Here is a 19,818-nt window from a genome sequence, read left to right as displayed (position 1 = left end):
GGCTCCCAGACACAGGAAGCCCTCTTCTTTGCCCTTTTATTGGTGTTGGGGACCATGTCTTCAATGCAATGCCAAACTGCAGGGGCAAATAAATGCAATGTCCACCCACATTGGTGTCTGAGGTTTGACACCAAGTCTAACAGTACACGGAACTGACCTCTCAGTGGGTGGGTACCCAGACCTCTCGCCTCCATACCTCCCCCCCGTCCATCCTCTTTCTCCATCCCTCGCTCTCATTTTCTCTCAGAGGAAGAGAAGCCACAAGGGGGGCCAGAGCCAACCCGTGGAAGCTGACCAGGGAGACCCCCTTCTTAAGCTGGGCCCCGCCCTCCAGCAGCGTGACCAGGCGCCTCTCGCACCTCCCTTTCCGGGAGCTCCTGGCGCTGCTACCAGGAACTGCCCGCGCATCACAGACAGGAGTTGGCAGGGCCTCTGTGTTGTCAGCGAGCAGACATTCCTTTCCCGGCTATGCCCACGGCGTTCCGGGCTGAAGAAGAACGGAGGCTGGAGTGTAGTGGACATTGGTTCTAAATGGCCACCTCCTCCCAGGAGGCGGGTCTCTCTCCGGGACCCTCACACCCAGGCCCTGCCCAGCCCGCACCTGCCAGGCCTCCTGTGACAAGGGAGGGGCTCCGGGGGCAGGCAGTGACAGTATCATTGGAGACGGTGGGATTGCAGAGTCGATTCGGGCAAATCTGGTAGCAATGGGATCAATGTGGTAAAAACCCTGGTCCGGCTTTAGGGACCTGTGTGTGAACTCTATGACTTCATCTCCCTGGTGACCTTTGTAGAGTCCCCTCCTCCCCCAGACTCAGGCTTCCCTTCTGTGCAGCAAGGCATCAGCCTATTCCAAGTTTTCTAAGGCCTTACGGTCTGACACCGTGGCCCTCCTCCTCCCTTCCCTCCCTCAGCCACCCCACACCCACCTCCATGGCCTGGAGAATCGGGCTCCGTGGGCAAGGGACGCCCCAGGAAAGAATCTGAGGCGGTTCCAGGGAGCCCCTCGTTTCCTCTTCCCAGGTTCCCTGATTTGGTCTCCGGTGGTCCGTCCTGGTCTCCTCGGTGCTCGGTGCAGCGGATGAGAGTTTCGGCCTTGGCATTCCCGAATCTGCGTGTGAATCCTGGCTGTGTCCCTTCATCAAGTTACAGAATCTCTCTCCAGGCCTCAGTTTTCTCTCCTCTAAAATGGACACAACAGTACTGATTGCATTGGATGGTCTTGAGGATTAGATGCCATCGGGCAGGTCAAGTCCTAACACAGCGCCTGGCACACGGTAAACCCGCAGTGAGTGCTGCTGTCATCGTCATCAACGTCACCGTTATCACCTCCCCTCTGCTACTTCCGGGATAGAGCCCTCCTGGGCCTGAGGGGGCAGCGTGCGCGGCCTGTGCAGGAGGCCAGGGGGCCCTGGCTTGAGCCCTCTGTGTGCACATCCGAGGAGGGGACTCTAACCAGAAGACCTCCAGTTTCCACGCGTGACTCCCAGCATGCACTGTGCCAGGCACCCCTGTGAATCGCCCGGGCACACACTCGTGTGCTGTTGTGAGGACAAAAGCGCTCCCTTGCCTGGCACTGGGCCCAGCGCCTGCCCGCAGCCCTCGGTGACCTGGAGCCGCGGTGCTGCTGTCCCCGCCACCAGCGTTAGTCACGTCAGAGGCTGCACTGCGGCGTGAGGCGGTGCGAGCGTCAGAAGACCCGGGTAGGAGCAGTCTGGGGACTTCAGGCAACTTGCCCAACCTCCCTGACCCTCAGTTTTTCGTCTGTTAATGGACAGGCCCGCTCTTCAGGGGTCGCGAGGAGGATTAAATGATCCAAGTGCAGTTATGAGGACCATGTGAGCTGTCAAGACTGGGCGAGGCCCAGCCCAGAGTTTGTGTCAGGATAGATGGGCTCCTTCCACGCACCTACCCCACCCCTGCAAGCTCCCCTCTTTCCCTTGGGGCCTTTGCCCTGTCTGCACACCAGTGTGAGGAGGGAGGGAGCTGGCACCCATTCTCTGTCACCTGTGGTCCCTGAGGCCTCAGCTGCAGGCTGTCCTTGGTCCCCCCCCACCCCCCAAGCCCAGGGACAGGGAAACTCACAAGGAAGGGACGCACACAGTTTTCTGTTGGTTTGTTTTAATAAAAAAAGAAAATAAGAAAACAAAAAAACACTTCCCAGGGTGTGCTGTGAGGAAGGATCGCAGGCGTGTGAAGTACATACGGAAGTGTGTAAAGTACATACGGCAGCAAGAGCAGGCCCAGGAGCTGCTCTCGGACCCCGGGTGGGAGCAGGCCCCTCCGTGAGGCCTGTTCTCAGACACGCACTTCTCGGTCCGTGAGAAAGGAAGCGGGTCTCCAGCCTTGTTTCTCTTGGAAGGCTCGGCCGCCGCCCGCGCACTGGTCCATGACGTGCACACAAGAAGCGGGTCTTTGCGAGGGTTTGCGGGTGGGGGGCACCGGGTGGGGGGCTTGGGGTGCACCACTCCTGTCCCTGCCCTGCTGGAGGTCTCTGGGTCTGGGACAAGGGTGCCCCTCTGGGGGGGCATGGCCTGGGCTTCCCGCCCCCATGGCAGAGGAAGGAGTGCTGCCGGGAAGCTGGGCCACAGCGGGACTTGGACCAGGGTGGCGTGGGCTGGGGCTGGAGCTGAGTTCTGATGGACGGCCAGAGGCAGGGGATGCGCTCCTCACAATCAGCTTTCACACAGACTTGGACCTTCCTTCGCTGCTCAATCCCTCCACCCCTCCCTCCCTTGGCCCCAAAAGTGGGGTCCCCCAGGACCTGACTCCTGGCTCTGTTTGTATGACCCAGTTTTCTCATCTGTTAAATGAGGACCTTCATAGGACCCCCACAAGGTAGCTAGATAGTGTGGTTAGGCCTCCCGAGCCTAGTACGGCTCCGGGCACACAGTAAGTGCTCAACAAGGGCCGCCTTGGCGACCGTCACTCAGGCACCAGCATTCCCAGTGCAAAGTTGTGGGTGCGTGTCCAGGTATGGGTGACACGGAAGGTTTACACCGACTGCTCTGAGCCTCCTGTCTGTCTGGGCAGCTCGGAGGTGTCTGGCAGCCAGGGGGACCTCGGGCCTGTCCCTGTGGCTCCGGAACTGTGCAGCCTAGACCTCGGTGCCCTCCCGGGGGTAGAGGACGCTGTTCGTGTTGATGCTGTTGTAGAAGTGGGGGCCGAACTGGTTGAGGACAGAGCCTCCGTAGCCCAGAGCGTTGGGGGGCATGGGGTTGGCCCATTCGGCCCCGGCCCCGTGGCCGCCGAGGTTGGTGAGTGGGGTGTAGGAGTTGAAGTTCACCAAGTTCTGCCCCGTCTTGTCAGCGGGCTCAGGACTCAGTCCCGGCGCGGCCACAGGGCGGCTGGCGGGGCTGGCCCCGCTCACGTAGGATGTCATGGACGAGAGGAAGCTGTTGAGGCACGGGGTGCCCGGGGGCCCGGGGGATGGCCGCTGCTCGGGGGAGCCGCCGGAGCCCGGGGAGGTGCTTTCCAAGATGTCCTGGGCGTCTGCGCTCTTGGGGCTGCCCGCCAGGAGCCCGCTCTCCGTCTTCTCCCCGGCGCCCGAGGAGGCGTCCGACTTCCTCTTCCGCTTCCTGCGGAAGTTCCCGTTGTCGAACATCTTCTCACAGTTGGGGTCCAGGGTCCAGTAGTTGCCTTTGCCTGTGCGAAAGCGGGGGAGGTGAGTAGAGACAGACACCGTGCTTTGCGCTTATTCCTCCCAGGTCAAGTCTAACCACAGGGAACACCCCGGAAAGACAGAGAACAACAGTCAGAGACTGAGAATGGAAAAGTGGTTCTCCTTGTGGGGGCCCCCCCCCCCCCCCCCCCCCCCCGCTGCTAGGTGTGCTCACAGACAGACAGGCAAGGGCTGTGAGGGCTGTGACCTTGTTCACAGCGGAGTCTCAGAAGTTCAAGTACTGGGGGGGGGGGGGGGGGGGAGAGGGAGGGGTGCTTCCATTGCGGATGAGGAAGAACACTTGGGGGAAAAAATGCAGGGCTCCCCGAAAGTCCCGGGCATGGAGTCCAAAGATGGACTCGAGTCTCCACTTTGCTCCTCACTGACTGAGGGACTCCGGGCGAGCCTCAGTTTCCCAGTCTGAGAAGTGGGCCCGTGGTACCTGCCCTTCGTCCTCAGGCTGCGTGGAAAGGAAAGTGCTGGGTGTGTGACTGGGAAGTCCGAGGGCCCGAGGTGAGGTCTGCGCTCTGCCTGCCTGTCTGCCTCTGGGCCCCAGGCTACGCCGGCTGTGGAAGGGACAAACACTGCCCCCGTTGCTAGCCTCCAGGTGGGTGAACTGGTCCCCCTCCCCACACACTCTCTCCTGGCTTCCTGCGATGGGGCCAGAGCGGACTTTCTGGACGTGGAGACGTGAGTGTTTAGTACAGCACGCTCCGTACATCCCCGCGTTGTAGAAATGCACCCTTCGGAAGGACGGGTCCGCAGTCCGCTGTCAGAAAGGCCTGCGCTCCGGTCACATTCCAGCCCATCCCTCCATCCTGCCCAGCGAGGCCGGCGTCTCCCCTGCTATTTGCCTTATCTGTACAATGGGTTTCCCGCCAGCCGCCCTGCAGCGGTGGATGAAAGGGGGTGATGTAACCGGGGCGGCAGCTGGATGTGGCCCTTGGTGGCTGTTCAACAAACGGCCCATCTCTTCCCAGCAGCCCCGGGACCCCCTGGGTTTCCATTTTAGTCTCTCACCCCCCAGGACCCGCGAGGAGCTGCTGCGGGGGGTCCAGGCCCATCATCCGCCGCTGCCGACCGCGGGGCACCCCCGGGCACCACAGCCTGGCGTGCGTGACCCCGTGCCCCGGCCACAAGCCTTCGGAGGAGGCACGGTCACCATCCCTGTTTTCCAGGTGGGGAAACTGAGGCTCAGGGATCTAACCAGTCTGAGGTCATGGACTGGGCAGTGGCCCAGCCAGGATGAAAACCCCAACCTGCCTCCAGGGCCCATGGTCTCCTTCACTGCTGACTCCCCTCAGCACCCCCAGTTTTGGGGGGGGGGGGCATGGTCAGATTTAGAACTTTCTAGAATGGGATGCTAGGAAGGAAGTGAGGTCGTCCGTTACCTGGGTCGTCCTCGTCGCGGGGCACCTTCTTGAAGCAGTCGTTGAGCGACAGGTTGTGGCGGATGGAGTTCTGCCAGCCGGCCTTGCTCTTGTTGTAGAAGGGGAAGTGGTCGGCCACGTACTGGTAGATCTGGCTGAGGGTGAGGCGCTTGTCGGGCGCCCCGTGGATGGCCATGGCGATGAGGGCCGAGTAGGAGTAGGGGGGCCGCACCAGCTTCATCAGCTCCTCCTGCGACGGGATGGGCAGCCAGCCCAGGTCGCCGCCCCCCATGCCGGACATGCCGGGCAGCAGCGGCCGCTGCACCCCGTAGGCCTGGGGCAGGAAGGGGCTGGCGTTGGGGCCCGGCAGGTAGGGCTGCGGGGTCACGGCCTGCCCGTTGAGCCAGAGGTAGGGGTTGGGGGTGGCCCCGTACTCGCCGCCCCCCTCGAAGGAGGGGGGCCGCTGCGGGCTGGGCAGGCCCTGCGGGTGGAAGAAGTTCTCGTAGTACAGGTTGACCTCGGGGGGCTCCTGGCCGATGCTGGGGAACTGGGGGCTGCAGTGAGGGGGCGAGGGCACCGGGAGGTCGAAGGAGCTCATGCTGGGGCTGGGCGCCGCGAGCACCTGCTGCCACCTGCACAGGGAGCTGTCCCCGCAGGTGCTCCGCCGCCCCGGCTCCCACTTATACCCCGAGGGCTTGGCCGCCGGCCCCACCCAGGGGCGGCCACCCGCGCAGACCCGCCCCTCGGCCAGCAGCCCTGCCCACAGCCCGGCCCTGGCCACACCAGTCCCGCTAAGGACCTGCCGACCTGCCCGGACCTGCATCACCTGCATCGCAGCAGACACTTCCTCTGTCCTCTCCGTCCTTCCCTCTGTCCCCACCGCTCTCCTTTCTCATCCTATTTGCCCCTCTCCCTCCTTCCTTTGTCTCATTGTTCTCTTTCCTCTTCTCTCCTCCTATTTCTCTCCCCTTTGGGCCTTCCCTCTCTTCTGCTGTCCTCTGTGCATCTGTTTCTCCTTCTTCCTTTCCCTCCTCTGCCTCTCAGGATGTCTTTCTCCTTCCCCCGCTCCCCCCCCTCCCCCCCCCCCCCCTCCCCCCCCTGTCCCGTCCTCCTGGGCCCTGCCTGTCTCCTGTCTCCTCCTCATGCTCTCCCTCCTTTTCTGTCTCTAACTTCTGCCTGGGCTCCTCTCTCTCTCTCTCTCTCTCTCTCTCTCTCTCTCTCTCTCTCATTTCCTCTGCTTTTCTTTCCCCATCACTCTGTCCTGCGTTCCCACAGACCCCCATTCTCTGCCCCTCGCCAGACCGGGGGAGGCACCGCGTCAGAGCCACATTTGGGGCTTGAAGTGAAGGCACACTGTGTGGAGGAAGGAACCTGGTTCTGGGAATCAGGAGAGTGGAGGGGAAGGGCCGGTTGTATAGGTGACCTCCCATCACACGCACATGCATGCATTCATACATGTAGATGCACACACACATGCACACTGCATCTATACACATGCATGCATTCTTACACAGAGATGCACACACACATATAAATGGACACACATGAGCACGCACACACACACACGCACGCACGCACACTGCAGCAGGCAGAGAACGGGAACGGCTGTGGACAGGTCTGGGATTACTCCGCAGGAGCCGCTGGGCTCATAACGTGAGGAGAGGAAGAGTGTGTGAGCTGGCCTTAGGGACAAATGAGCGTGGACCTGCACTGTCCCAGCTCCTTCCTGGCTGCAGGGACCAGGCAGGCTGGCAGTCCCTTATCTGATCAAAGTCCTTTCGTGTTTCAGCTTGCAGAGGCCCGGGAGGGGGAGGGAGCCGGGCCAGGGGAGAGCCCTCCACCCCTCAGCACCGCCCAGCCCATCTCCGCCTCAGGCTCCAGATGCAGGACTCCAGCCCCCCTCCTCCCCTCTCCAGGCTTTGCCGCCAGGCCCTCCGTCGGGGGGCTCCAGCCTCCATCCTTAGTTGGGACCTGGCTTGTTCCAGCGCCCCCCTCACCCAGGGCAGGCCCCCAGCTTGGTGAGTGGGCGGTGGTCCCCTGAACAGACTTCCCTCGGGGGGTCAGCAGATGGGAAAGTTCCAGCCAGCCTCTCTGGTCACCACCTCCCTCCTGCGCTCACGCCTCTGCTTCCTCCTCACGTTCACCTTCCTCTCACTTCCTCCGGCCCCACAGGCCTGAGACCAAAGGAGGAGGCCACCTCCTCCCCCAGCAGGTCCCTCTGTTCCCCTCTCCTGTGTGGGGACACGTGGAAAGTGGGATGTCGTGGATGGATCTCGCTGTCATGGATGGATCTCGCTGTCATGGATGGATCTCGCTGTCATGGATGGATCTCGTTGGCCGCATCTTGGTCCCCAGAGGATGACGGGGTGACTGGGTGGGAGGGGTCCTCCCAGGCCCTGAGGAACCCCCTGTCCCCACCATGTGAAGGAACAGCACGTGAAGGTGGCTCAGAAGGGGCCTGATTGCACGTTCGTTCCAAAGAGTAAAGCAAAGAGGCCACACTTTTGGACTGAGGGTCTCCACTGCTGTCTTTTTAAAGAACAGTCACCGTGGGACCCACCAGTGCAGACCAGAGCCTCCCCCTCCACCTGTGATCGCCCATCCCCCGTTAACCGGAGCAGGAATCAGCTGCAGGGCTGCCCACCCCAATGCTGCCTCTGGCCGGAGCCACACCAAACGTAACTAACCTGAGTGTGCAGCAACAGGGGACTGGTCAAATGAACTTCTCACCAGCCAAACGATGACAGAGATTGTAGCCTATTTTGGAGAGATGTGTATGTTCTAATAACATTATGGTATTATTGAAATACCGTGAGTGGCAGGAGGTGGGAAAAAGTATGAATTCATTCATGTGTATGAAATATATAAATAAAAGTACCAAACTGTCAACTGCGATTTCTGCATGGAAAATTGGATGTGATTGTAGTTGCTGTTCTTTTTCTATAATTTCTGATTTAAGTGGTTACACAAAAGCAGGTAATTTGCTTTGGGGGTTCCATGTAAAAGGCCAACAAGAGGTAATTGGTAAAAAGACAGAGGACACGGGGGTTCTGAAGTCGGGGGACCTGGGTTCAAATCCCAGCTTTGCTGCTGAGCAGCGGTGCAAACCTTGACACGGGACTTAACATTCTTGGCTTGTTCTCAGGTGACAGTGGGGAGGCTACCACGTCACTCCCGGAGTGGCTGTGAGCATCCACGGAGGGAACCAACGTCACCGTGTAGACCATTTCCCACGGAGCACAGAGGCGCGCAGTAGCCTGGTGATTGTGGCGTACTCAGGGCACGTTTCATAGGTGTAATCGTCCCCCGGTTTGCGAAGTTCACTGCAGGCCGGGAGGGGTCACAGGTGGGGTGGCAGCGAAGGACGGCAGGGCGGGACACGCAGTGCAGACTCCGACTGGACAGCCAGCCCCTGCCATTCGTAGCTGATGGTCAGAGGGGCCCGGAGTCACATGACAAGTTCACGGCTGTTCTGGGTCAGCACCTGTCCCCCACCCCCCATTCCACACTTGCCTATTGCTGGGGTGTCCTTCCTTAGAAGCATTTTGGAGGAACGCTCACCTGAGTGTCCCTGTCACACCTGGGCCCTGGTTCTTCCCCCAGAGCCCAGTGGCTGGGACACTGCCTCTCCTGCCCTCCCTGCCCTCGTCACAGGGTCAGGCCTTCAGGTCAGAGCGCCCCAAGCATCCCCAGAGGCCCCGTTCCCAGTTCCCTGACACTGCACAGCCCTTGGGGTGGGGAACAGTGCGGCCTGTCCTGACCCCAGTGGAGGTCGGGGAGTTGCAGGCCCTGGAGCCCCATGCGTAGCCCCAGGACCTCTGGGAAAAAGCAAATATCTCTATAAACGGGGTCCTTTTGTGGAATTTTCTTAGGCTTTTGAAATTTTCCAGAAGTGGAAATCTCAGTCTGAGGAGATGGGCCCTGATCAACGTCAGGGGAAAAAAAACAAAAAAACACACACACAAAAAGTTGGGTAGAGGGTCCTGAGCCAGCCTAGGGAGTGCTGGGGCCACAGCTACAGTCCAGAGGGAAAAAGATCACATATTCTGAACCTCAAATTGGGACATTTGTGACAAGGCACTAGGACATCAAAATGTGGGCTCTGGGGTGGCAAAGCTGGGCCCCAACCCCTGCTTTGCTCTTTGGCAGCCGTGTTTCTTATCTCAAAAGGCCTCAGTTTGCTCATCTATTAAATGGAGCTGCAAATGGAACCTGTCTCGTGGATTTTGCCGGGAAAAGTGATGTGATGTGGGAAGTGCAGAGCCTAGGACCCGGCAGCAACTGATGGTGAGGGTGAGGAGGAGGATGCTGGATGCCAGGGGACAGGGACTGGCAGGGAGGTGGCTCAGGGCAGGTGTCTGTCCTCCTCCAGCCAGCAGTCTGCCATTTGCTCTGACTTTGGGCAATTCCTTCCATTTGGGGAGATGCCTGGGGAAAGAGGGGCTGCCTGCCACTCCCTGGGTGCCCAGCAGTCAGCCCGATGTACTGCCGGGTCCTGGAGCCCACGCTGGGTGAATGCCCAGGCCCCCACCTAGACTGTGGCCAGCCAGGGCCGCTACCGCTGGCCTTGACTTTCAGGGGTGCAGGATTGTGTGGCGAAGCAGGCAGGGGGAGGGTGAAGAACCAGAGACAGAGGAGGCAGGCGGCATCTGCACCGGCTACCGTGGCCCCACCCACCAGGCACGCAGGGAGCAGACCGCGCGGCTCCGGGGCCAAAGCTGCCGATTCTCAATCCCAACTCTACTCCTGAATACGAGTGCCTCAGAGAAAGCTAGTTGTCTGGACCTCAGTTTCCTCATCTGTAAAATGGGGAAGCCCAACTCCCTCCCAAAGTTGCTTTGAGGACTAATACCAGGCACTAGCAGGTGCTCGGTGAATGTGAGCTCCCGTGAGGGACCTCGGGAGCCGAGGGTGAGGGGAGGCCTCCCCTGCCTTCCCCACCTGCCCCTTTAACAGGGGCATGGAGTCTTGGGTTCTTCTCCTTTCTACACAGAAAACACCAATCCCGTGTGAGTTCCAGGGTTCCCGGGAGCCTGGCAGGGTGGAGATAGGCTGGGGTGGGGAATCAGGGGATTGGGGCCGAGCTGGCTTCTAGCTTAACCTCTTTGTTCCACCATTTCCTTATCTGTAAAATAGGGACAAGAGCTCACAGGTTTTCTACTTACTGCTTACAGGTATGTCTCCCGTCCTGCCCGGACAGTGTGCAGGAGGGCTGAATCAGTGCTCGGGGCTGGCCTCCCGGCCGGCGTGGGCCTCCAGGAAGCCTGGCCCGGCTGTCAGGCAGGCCGCAACCCATATTGGTGCCATCTCCCCTGCTTTCCAGCCTCTGGTGGAGTTAGCAGCTGGAGAAACACAAGCCGATAGCGCCCTCTGGCGGCCATCTCTCAGAGCAGGGAGCAGAGTGCAGAGACTGAGTGATATTCAGGGCAGGCCAAGGGGGTCCGAGCCCCTATAAGGGGCAGGTTCCCAGGAGGAACTGCCGCGTCAGGAGGAAATGCACCCCTGGAGGGAAACACTTCAGCTTCGCTGGGTTGGCAACGAGGCAAAATGTCTTAGAAGGCAGCCAAGGGGAGCAGCGGGCCTGGTCTGGATTCGAACGCGACTCCTCCAGTTATATTTTCCGAGTGCCTCGAGGTTGCTTAATCCTGAGCCTCGGTTTCCTTATCTGTAAAATGAGGATAAAAACCAGGGTCACCTCCTCCAAAGGGCTGTTGCAAAGACCGAAGGAGGCGAAATAGGAAACGCCTCGGAAGAGAGGCTTGGCAGTAGTTCATTCCTTTGTTTATTCAGCAAACGAATGGCTGCCTTCACAGTAGCAGCTCGAGGTGTGCAGGGCCCTGTGCTAGTCAGTGTTGAGGCTCACACCTTGCGATTTTGCCACCTTTGTGCTGTGCCTGTAGCCTGACTTACTCACACATTTTTAACTGACACTCACTTCTGCTCAGCCATCCCTTCCCCCTCCCCAAAAGCATGGGCATTCAGTCATTGCTTGAGGGTCTGTTTCCCTGGAAACCGGAGGCAGAGGCATCCAGGGTTCAGAAGGAGCAGCAAACAGGTTAGGCTGTCTGGAGGGAGAGAGCAGCCTGGGTGTCGATGTGAGGAGGGCCCTTTGTTTCTCTCAACTTCTCTCCTCCTTAAGCCTGAAGACTGGAAGGAAGGAAGGAAGCGCCCACTCCACACTAGAGATGAGGCTCGGAGAGGAAGCTTGTTCCCTAAATCACACTAAAGTGTGAATGACAGATACGAGCTCTGTCATCCAAAGGCAGAGGAAGGGCAAGCAAAAGGCAAGGGGACGCTGGGTGCTGGGTGCTTAACGACGGAGTGAGGGATCCCCCCAAGGGGCCATCACCTGGAAGACACCCAGGCTTAGAGGCAGGCAGGTCTGAGTCCAGATCGGGCCCTGCTGATCACAGCTGTGTGGCCTTGGGTGAGTCTTTCAATGCTGTAGAACGAGCGGACTGGAGGGAGCGGTCTAAGGGTCCCTGAAACTCTACAGAAAAAGGACAGAAAAAGATACACCAGGTAGGTCCTTCCTCTCACCCCAGTCCACCTGCCCCATCGCCCTCCCTGGGAGCTCTGACGGCAAACGGCACCCTTCCTCGTCATCGCTAGCTGGTTGTGGACAGACCCTGCTCACAATAAGGGAACCTCCCCAGGGGCACAGCAGGGCCCTGCTGCACACACAGCCCCTCCCCCCCCCCCCCGCTTTACCTGGGGGGGGGGGGGCGGCATTGGCATGGCCCAGGAGACTCTCAAATGGGCATGGAATATGCAGTCTGACCTTGAGCCACAGGCAAAGGCGGAAAGTGAGCGTGTGGATTAAGGCCGTGTGGCTGGAAGTGGACAGAGCTGGCCCCTCCCAGTCAGGCGACAAGGGACCGTCACCAACTCCCCAAGCCAGGGGTCCTCATGCGTGTGGCTGAGACCCTCCTGGGCGGGTTTGGGGATGCCAGGGAAGGAAGCAGGGGGTGATGGCAGCTCTGTGAGTACTGCTGTGTGTTCCGGTTAGTACTGCTGGCATAGCTGTTGCTGCCACGTGACCGAATGCCCCAGGCCCCTTAATACAGACTTCACACAGAACTCACAGATACTAATAATTTTTAGGAAAAAAAAAAAACAACCCCACAAATATTATTGCCACACACTGTTGAGTGAGGAGAGGAGAGCTGGGGAATTTTTAGAGGTTAAAGTAGACTTTCTCAGGACGTCTCCGAATCTGGGTGTTTTCCCCGGGCTGGGGGAGGGGTGGGCGCCACCCAGCGGCTCAGCTACTTGGGGACACTCCTCTGCCCACGCCCACTTTCCTTGTCCCTTTGACAAGTGAATTCAGCAGATTCCAAGCCTCTGGGAGCTACCGCCTCACCTTAGGGAACCCGCTGTGCAGCCCAAACCCCAACCACCACCCCAACCACCACCCCAACCACTACCCCCAACCACTACCCCCAACCACCACCCCCAACCACCACTCCCAACCATCACCTCCAACCACCACCCCAACCACCACCCCAACCACCACCCCAACCACCACCCCAACCATCACCCCAACCACCACCCCAACCATCACCCCCAACCACCACCCCCAACCACCACCCCCAACCACCACCCCAACCACCATCCCAACCACCACCCCAACCACCACCCCCAACCACCATCCCAACCACCACCCCAACCACCATCCCAACCACCACCCCAACCACCACCCCCAACCACCATCCCAACCACCACCCCCAACCACCACCCCACCACCCCCACCACCCCCAACCACCACCCCCAACCACCATCCCAACAACCACCCCCAACCATCACCCCCAACCACCACCCCCAACCACCACCCCCAACCACCATCCCAACCACCACCCCCAACCATCACCCCCAACCACCATCCCCAACCACCACCCCCAACCACCCTCCCCAACCACTACCCCCAACCACCATCCCAACCACCACCCCAACCACCACCCCAACCACCACCCCAACCATCACCCCAACCACCACCCCAACCACCACTCCCAACCACCACCCCAACCACCACCCCAACCACCACTCCCAACCATCACCCCCAACCACCACCCCAACCACCCCCCCCAACCATCACCCCCAACCACCACCCCCAACCACCATCCCAACCACCACCCCCAACCACCACCCCCAACCACCATCCCCAACCACCACCCCCAACCACCCTCCCCAACCACTACCCCCAACCACCATCCCAACCACCACCCCAACCACCACCCCAACCACCACCCCAACCATCACCCCAACCACCACCCCAACCACCACTCCCAACCACCACCCCAACCACCACCCCAACCACCACCCCAACCATCACCCCAACCACCACCCCCAACCACCACCCCAACCACCACCCCAACCACCACCCCCAACCACCACCCCAACCACCACCCCCAACCACCACCCCAACCACCACCCCCCAACCATCACCCCCAACCACCACCCCAACCACCACCCCCAACCACCACCCCCAACCACCACCCCAACCACCACCCCAACCACTACCCCCAACCACCACTCCAACCACCACCCCCAACCACCACCCCCAACCACCACCCCAACCACTACCCCCAACCACCACCCCAACCACTACCCCCAACCATCACCCCCAACCACCACCCCAACCACCACCCCAACCACCACCCCCAACCACCACCACAACCACCACCCCCAACCACCACCCCAACCACCCCCCCCAACCATCACCCCCAACCACCACCCCAACCACCACCCCCAACCACCACCCCCAACCACCACCCCAACCACTACCCCCAACCACCACTCCCAACCATCACCCGCAACCATCACCCCCAACCACCACCTCCAACCACCACTCCCAACCACCACCCCAACCACCACCCCAACCACCACCCCAACCATCACCCCAACCACCACCCCCAACCACCACCCCAACCACCACCCCCAACCACCACCCCAACCACCACCCCAACCACCACCCCAACCACCATCCCCAACCACCACCCCCAACCACCCTCCCCAACCACTACCCCCAACCACCATCCCAACCACCACCCCAACCACCACCCCAACCACCACCCCAACCACTACCCCCAACCACCACCCCAACCACCACTCCCAACCATCACCCGCAACCATCACCCCCAACCACCACCTCCAACCACCACCCCCAACCACCACCCCCAACCACCACCCCAACCACCACCCCAACCACCACACCCAACCAACACCCGCAACCATCACCCCCAACCACCACCCCAACCACCACCCCCAACCACCACCCCAACCACCAACCCCAACCACCACCCCAACCACCACCCCCAACCACCACCCCCAACCACCACCCCAACCACCACCCCAACCACTACCCCCAACCATCACCCCCAACCACCACCCCCAACCACCACCCCCAACCACCCCCCCCAACCACCACCCCCAACCACCACCCCAACCACCACCCCAACCACTACCCCCAACCACCACTCCAACCATCACCCCCAACCACCACCCCCAACCACCACTCCCAACCACCACCCCCAACCACCACTCCCAACCACCACCCCCAACCACCACCCCCAACCACCACCATAAGAGGCCTCAGCCTGTTGAGGAAATTGGAGGCTGGACCAGCACCGGGTCTGGGTCTGGGTCTGGGGGAGGGGATGGGGACAAGGAGGCCCCCAGGAAGAGGCTGGGAGAACAGAGGCTACAGGGACGCAGAGGTCCTGCGCACAGAGGTGTCCGAGGGACAGTGCGGGGTGGGGGGGGGGGGGCAGTGGAGAGAAGCCACCTATGGTCTGGCTGCCCGGGTTCGAATCCCAGCCTTTCCACTTACCAAGCATGCGATCTAGTCACCTTCTGCCTCTGGGCCGTGGCTTCTGCATGTGGATAACAGACCCACCGCCTAGGGCTGCTGTCAGGATTTAGGAAGTTAACGCTTGTTGCGTCCATACTCTGAGCTGGGCAGTCAGAGTGGAATGCACCTGAGCTGTCGTCAGGATGCTCTCCGCCCTCACCATCCCATGATGCTCCCCCCTCACCATCATCATGATGATCTTCCCCCTCACCATCCCATGATGCTCTCCCCTCACCATCGTCATGATGCTCCCCCCTCACCATCGTCATGATGCTCTCCCCTCACCATCCCATGATGCTCTCCCCTCACCATCCCATGATGCTCTCCCCTCACCATCCCCAGGGACTCGGGCTCTCAGAGTGGAGCATCCACCCCAGGTCTCTCAATGGCTTGAGCTTTGAACCCCATGTTGCCACGCACCCAAGATTCACCCGGTATCAGTTTGCTTCCCAAGTGAGCCCTCAGCCTCCCGAACCCTTCCCTGCAGGCCCTGTCAGGCGCGGAGGTGGCCTTCCTGTCCCCTCCTCCTTCCCTGGAGGAGCCCCTCACTTCCCTGGGGCCTCACCTCGGGAGCCTGGGGGTCCCTGCAAGGAAAGCCACCACCTCTGACCCGGTGATGGACCCAAAGGCAGGGCCCTCCGTCCAGGGGACCTCAGCCCCCTCTTTCCCTAACGCTCACGCATTTGGTCGGGTGGTGTTGCCATCTCTTTCCAGAAGGGAGAAAGGCATGTGAAACTACCCACGGTGCAAACCGCACGAGGAATGTTCTGGAAGACTATTCTGGTGTCCCTGTACCCCAGCACTCAGCGCCTAAGGTCCCGGAGGCATGGAGAAGATTCTCGGGGGTGGCGGGAACGAGGTGGGCAACTTAGCCTCTAGGGTGGGCTGGGGCCAGGCCCCTTCACATGGTGGCAGGCCCTGGCCTTCTCGCCTTCCCGCAGCCTCCAGGAGCCACCGGCCGGGGCTGGGCTCAGGGACACAGCCGGATTCAGAAGTACGCAACCGAACCACTTCTTTTTTTAAAATATATTTTATTGATTTTTTACAGAGAGGAAGAGAGAGGGATAGAGAGTTAGAAACATCGATGAGAGAGAAACATCAATCAGCTGCCTCCTGCACACTCCCTCCTGGGGATGTGCCCGCAACCAAGGCACATGCCCTTGACCGGAATCGAACCCGAGACCCTTCAGTCCTGCAGGCCGATGCTCTATCCACTGAGCCAAACCGGTTTCAGCCCGAACCACTTTTATTGCCAGAAAGAAATAGCAACACTTTGGAGATGATCAGCTAGAAAAAAGACTGGGTGTTGTCATTAAAAAATGTAAAGTACAAAACTGTTAACCAAAAATAAAATAAAAGCGTATTTAAAAGGCTTTTCTGTTAAGGACGAGGGCTTAGGAATGAGCCAGAACCACAGCTCCTACACCTGAGAGCCGGGCTAGGACAAGATGTGCCCAGGACGCCGGAGAGCGCAGCGGAGAGGCGGCCGGGACCCGTGGGTGTCCGCGCCCCCCTCCCCCCGGCGTGTGTCACCGGGAAGCTCTGGGCCAGGTCGGCCGCTCCCTCTGTCTGAGTGAAGGTCCATCGGAGGCTCCCTGCTCCCGAGGCATCCGTGCCCGAGCTCGCTTCTTCTGGAAGCTCCTCTCCCGGCCCGAGCACAGCCCCGGGCGGGCGGGCACGTCTCACAGGTCGGAGGGCAGGTCGGCGGTCTGCTTGCTGTCCTCGGAGGACTTGCTGGCCAGCTGTGTGGGAGAAGAAACAGCACCCCCCAAGATGGGATCTCACGGCCACCAAAGTGGGGCTCCTCAGTCCCAATCCTGAGGGCCCCTAAGCAGACCCCTGCCCAGAGCCCAGGGAGCGGGGGCCCCCCGACACTGCGTGTGGCCACACAGTGGTGAGAGCACAGGCTTGGCTGCTTCCCGGACAGAGAGCTGGTGGGAGCCTGTGACCCGCCCGGGAGAGGGGAAGGGGTCGGCATTGTTACAGAAGCAGAGCTCCCGTTTAAAGTTCCAGTGGCTCCTTCTTTATCCTGAGCGAGGGCCGCTGAGTAACGGCAGCAGATGTACTTGAATAGTTGGGGCTCGGAAACTAACTTCTAATTACTAGGATTTTGTAATGTAAGTTGAATAGAAAACTCCCCAAACTCTTCCAAAGCCAGCTGCCTGATGTGGCCTGACGGGCACACCGAAGGGCGGTCTGGGCGAAGGGCAGTATGGGTTCCGAGACCCGGGGCCTGCACACCCTTGGCACAATCCGCAGCCCAGCTGGGTCAGTGCTGCTCAGAGGAGTGACCAGGGCCCTTGGAGCCTGACCCTGCCTCCCTGGTGACCACACATGTGTGCGCGCACACACGCACACACACACACACATGTGTACACTCACACACGCGCACACACATGTGTGCGTGCACAGACACACACACACGCGCGCGCGCACACACACTCACACACACTCACGCACTCACACACACACACACACACACATACATGCATACATACACCATTTTTCCTCTCTGTTGCCTCTTCCCTCTCCACCTCCCCGCCCCCACCCCTCCTTCCACCATCTGGGTCCTCACCATCGTCTTGAAGAACTGGTTTACTTTCTTCCGTTTGAGCGTCTTCTTGTCGTTCTTGTCGCTTTCCGAGAAAGGGAGGAAGGTCTGGCTGAGGCGGGGGGACCGGCTGCCATCCTCCGTCCCGGGCACAGCTGCCACCGAGAGCGTGAAGGCTGGAGGGAGAGGGAGAGCAGGCGTGAGTGGCAGGTGGGAGGCGCGGCCCAGGGGCAGGGTGAGTGATGAGGTGGCAGGTGGGAGGCAGGCGGGAGACAGGCAGGGCCAGAATCCGGGGAGGACAGGGCACAGCCGGGCAGGAGCGGTGGCGTGTCCCAGCCCCTGGACAGCGAAGGGCCTGCCTGCGGGCCCCACGAACCCTCCTCCAGGGCCTCTGGGCCGGCCGCGGGGGCTCAGGTGGGGAGGGCCCCGACTTCCTCTGGGACATGCCCTTCCCCTTCCAACACCCGGACCCTGGCTTCTCTTTCTCCCCGGCGGCAGGGCCCGTGAGGACGGGGTGTGACACCGCTCAGAGTCACACCGACCCGAGCAATCAGCGACCTCTGACCCTCGGTCTTGACATGAGCCAAATGGGGGTAAGAGCACAGACCCCCAGAGTGCTGTGCGGCCCAGGGCTGGCGCCCGCGCAGACCCCTCCCTGTAGGGCTCTCCTGGGGTCGGCGGGCAGTGTTGGGGCGGCCCCAGGGCGCAGGCCTGAGTCTGAACCCGGCCTCCGCGTGACTAGCCGGTGACAGGCAGGGGTTGGCGTTCTCAGTGCCTCTTTCCTCATCCACATGGTGCGGCTACTGGCACCAGGCACCCCTCAGGTGGGCACGGAGGCGGAAATGAAATAGTGGGAGAAGCAGTGAGACGGGGCCGGGCACCGGTGAGCACTGGGGGAACAGCAGGCGTCTTGGCTGAGGCCCCCTGCCATGTCTGGGGGCAGCGCCGGCCTGTCTTGCTCCTCTCTGCCCCAGCCCCTGGCATAGACAGCCTGGCACAGAGTGGCAGACGCTAGAGACTGCTGCGTGCCAGATGGCGTGCTCTTAGGCGTGCCATGTGACCAGAGAGGGCCTCAGGGTCCCCCCTATGAACCAGGAAGGGTCGTCTGTGGGCTGCTAACCTCGCCGGACAGTGAATGGGTGACGGGGAGGTACGCAGCATCCATGCATCAAACACTCGTCACCTGTAAGATGCGGTGGTAAGTTCCAGTCCCCAAAGAGAACACGGAGCTTAGGGACCCGCTGCTGGCCCCGGGGAGGCCTGGCTCGCTGAGAAAGCAGGGCCACCTGGCGTGATGAATGCTTTTCCAGTGAATCCTGAGGCCCGGGTTTCTGCAGGCCTCGACCCCGGCTCCTGGGAGAGCTCGTGGGGTGGAGAACAGCTCAGAGGACAGGGCGTCGGGCCCACTTGGCTGTCTGGACACCCATCCTCCACCCCCAGGCTGGTGGCCCGGACCATCTCTACCCGCCCGAGCTGGCGGTGGCAGGGTGCATACCTGGGATGATGGGCATGGACTGGCTGGCGAAACTCATCTGAGAGAGGACGGATGCCCTGGTGGGGACGGCCGCATGCTCCGAGAGGTTGGTGTCACTCATGAACTCGTGCTTCCTGGAGAGCTGAACACACACACACACACACACACACACACACACACACACACCACAGACTCAGCATGAGGCAGCTCTGGGCTGGAAAGTTAGTGACGAGGGATTGGCCAGGCTTCTGTCGCCCCCCGCCAGGTTCATTTATTCTGTTTTGCATCATTCCGTGCCTGCGTGTCGTACGCACAGGCTGCCCACTATACAGCTCCCAGGGCGGGGGCAGGGGTGGCGTGTGGCACTCATTTAGACCAGTGGTTCTCAACCTTCCTAATGCCGCGACCCTTCAATACAGTTCCTCACGTTGTGGTGACCCCCAACCATAAAATTATTTTCGTTGCTACTTCATAACTGTAATTTTGCTCCTGTTATGAATCGTAATGTAAATATCTGTGTTTTCCGATGGTCTTAGGCGACCCTGCTAGCGGTTCTCAACCTGTTGTCGCGACCCACAGGTTGAGAACCGCTGCTGTAGAGCCTAAGATCATTGGAAAACACAGATATTTACGTTACGATTCATAACAGTAGCAAAATTACAGTTATGAAGTAGCAACGAAAATAATTTTATGGTTGGGGGTCACCACAACATGAGGAACTGTATTAAAGGGTAACGGCATTAGGAAGGTTGAGAACCACTGATTTAGACTATCATGTGAATGACTCCCCCTGGGATTGTGAAAAACGGGACTCGTATTGCCACCTCTCTGGGCAGGAGCCACCTCTGGCCAGGCTCCCACTGCCCTGGAGGAACCCAGCGGGGTCAGAGGTTAGAGTGGTTCGGGGCCCGGGGC

At 60.4% G+C, this 19,818-nt stretch overlaps 2 protein-coding genes across 3 annotated transcripts in view; both read right to left on the bottom strand.

Moving 5' to 3' along the window:
• Window positions 1-3,094: 3,094 nt before the first annotated feature.
• Window positions 3,095-5,626, bottom strand: FOXI1 (forkhead box I1). Of its 2 annotated transcripts, none has more exons than XM_008147628.3 (2): window positions 5,050-5,626; window positions 3,095-3,642 (listed from the first exon to the last, which is right to left on the bottom strand). In XM_008147628.3, the coding sequence occupies exons 1-2, from the start codon at window positions 5,624-5,626 to the stop codon at window positions 3,095-3,097; spliced, it is 1,125 nt and encodes a 374-aa protein (XP_008145850.2). The 2 variants fall into 2 exon arrangements, with proteins under 2 accessions (XP_008145850.2, XP_054573020.1); XM_054717045.1 differs by having other exon boundaries at window positions 3,095-3,372.
• Window positions 5,627-15,933: 10,307 nt separating this feature from the next.
• DOCK2 (dedicator of cytokinesis 2) overlaps window positions 15,934-19,818 on the bottom strand; it is a 373,603-nt gene continuing 369,718 nt past the window's right edge. The window contains exons 50-52 of the mRNA XM_008147631.3: window positions 18,925-19,045; window positions 17,454-17,605; window positions 15,934-16,620 (exon numbers count right to left, since the gene is read on the bottom strand). Of these exons, the coding sequence (XP_008145853.1) occupies window positions 16,561-16,620; window positions 17,454-17,605; window positions 18,925-19,045 (333 nt within the window). The 3' untranslated portion in view covers window positions 15,934-16,560. The remainder of the gene's footprint in view (window positions 16,621-17,453; window positions 17,606-18,924; window positions 19,046-19,818) is intronic.

Source organism: Eptesicus fuscus, chromosome 6 (assembly GCF_027574615.1).
Source record: "Eptesicus fuscus isolate TK198812 chromosome 6, DD_ASM_mEF_20220401, whole genome shotgun sequence".
In the NCBI taxonomy this organism is placed as follows: Eukaryota; Metazoa; Chordata; class Mammalia; order Chiroptera; family Vespertilionidae; genus Eptesicus; species Eptesicus fuscus.
Note: the sequence above shows the minus strand (reverse complement) of the source record. Positions and strands in the feature narration are given on the sequence as shown.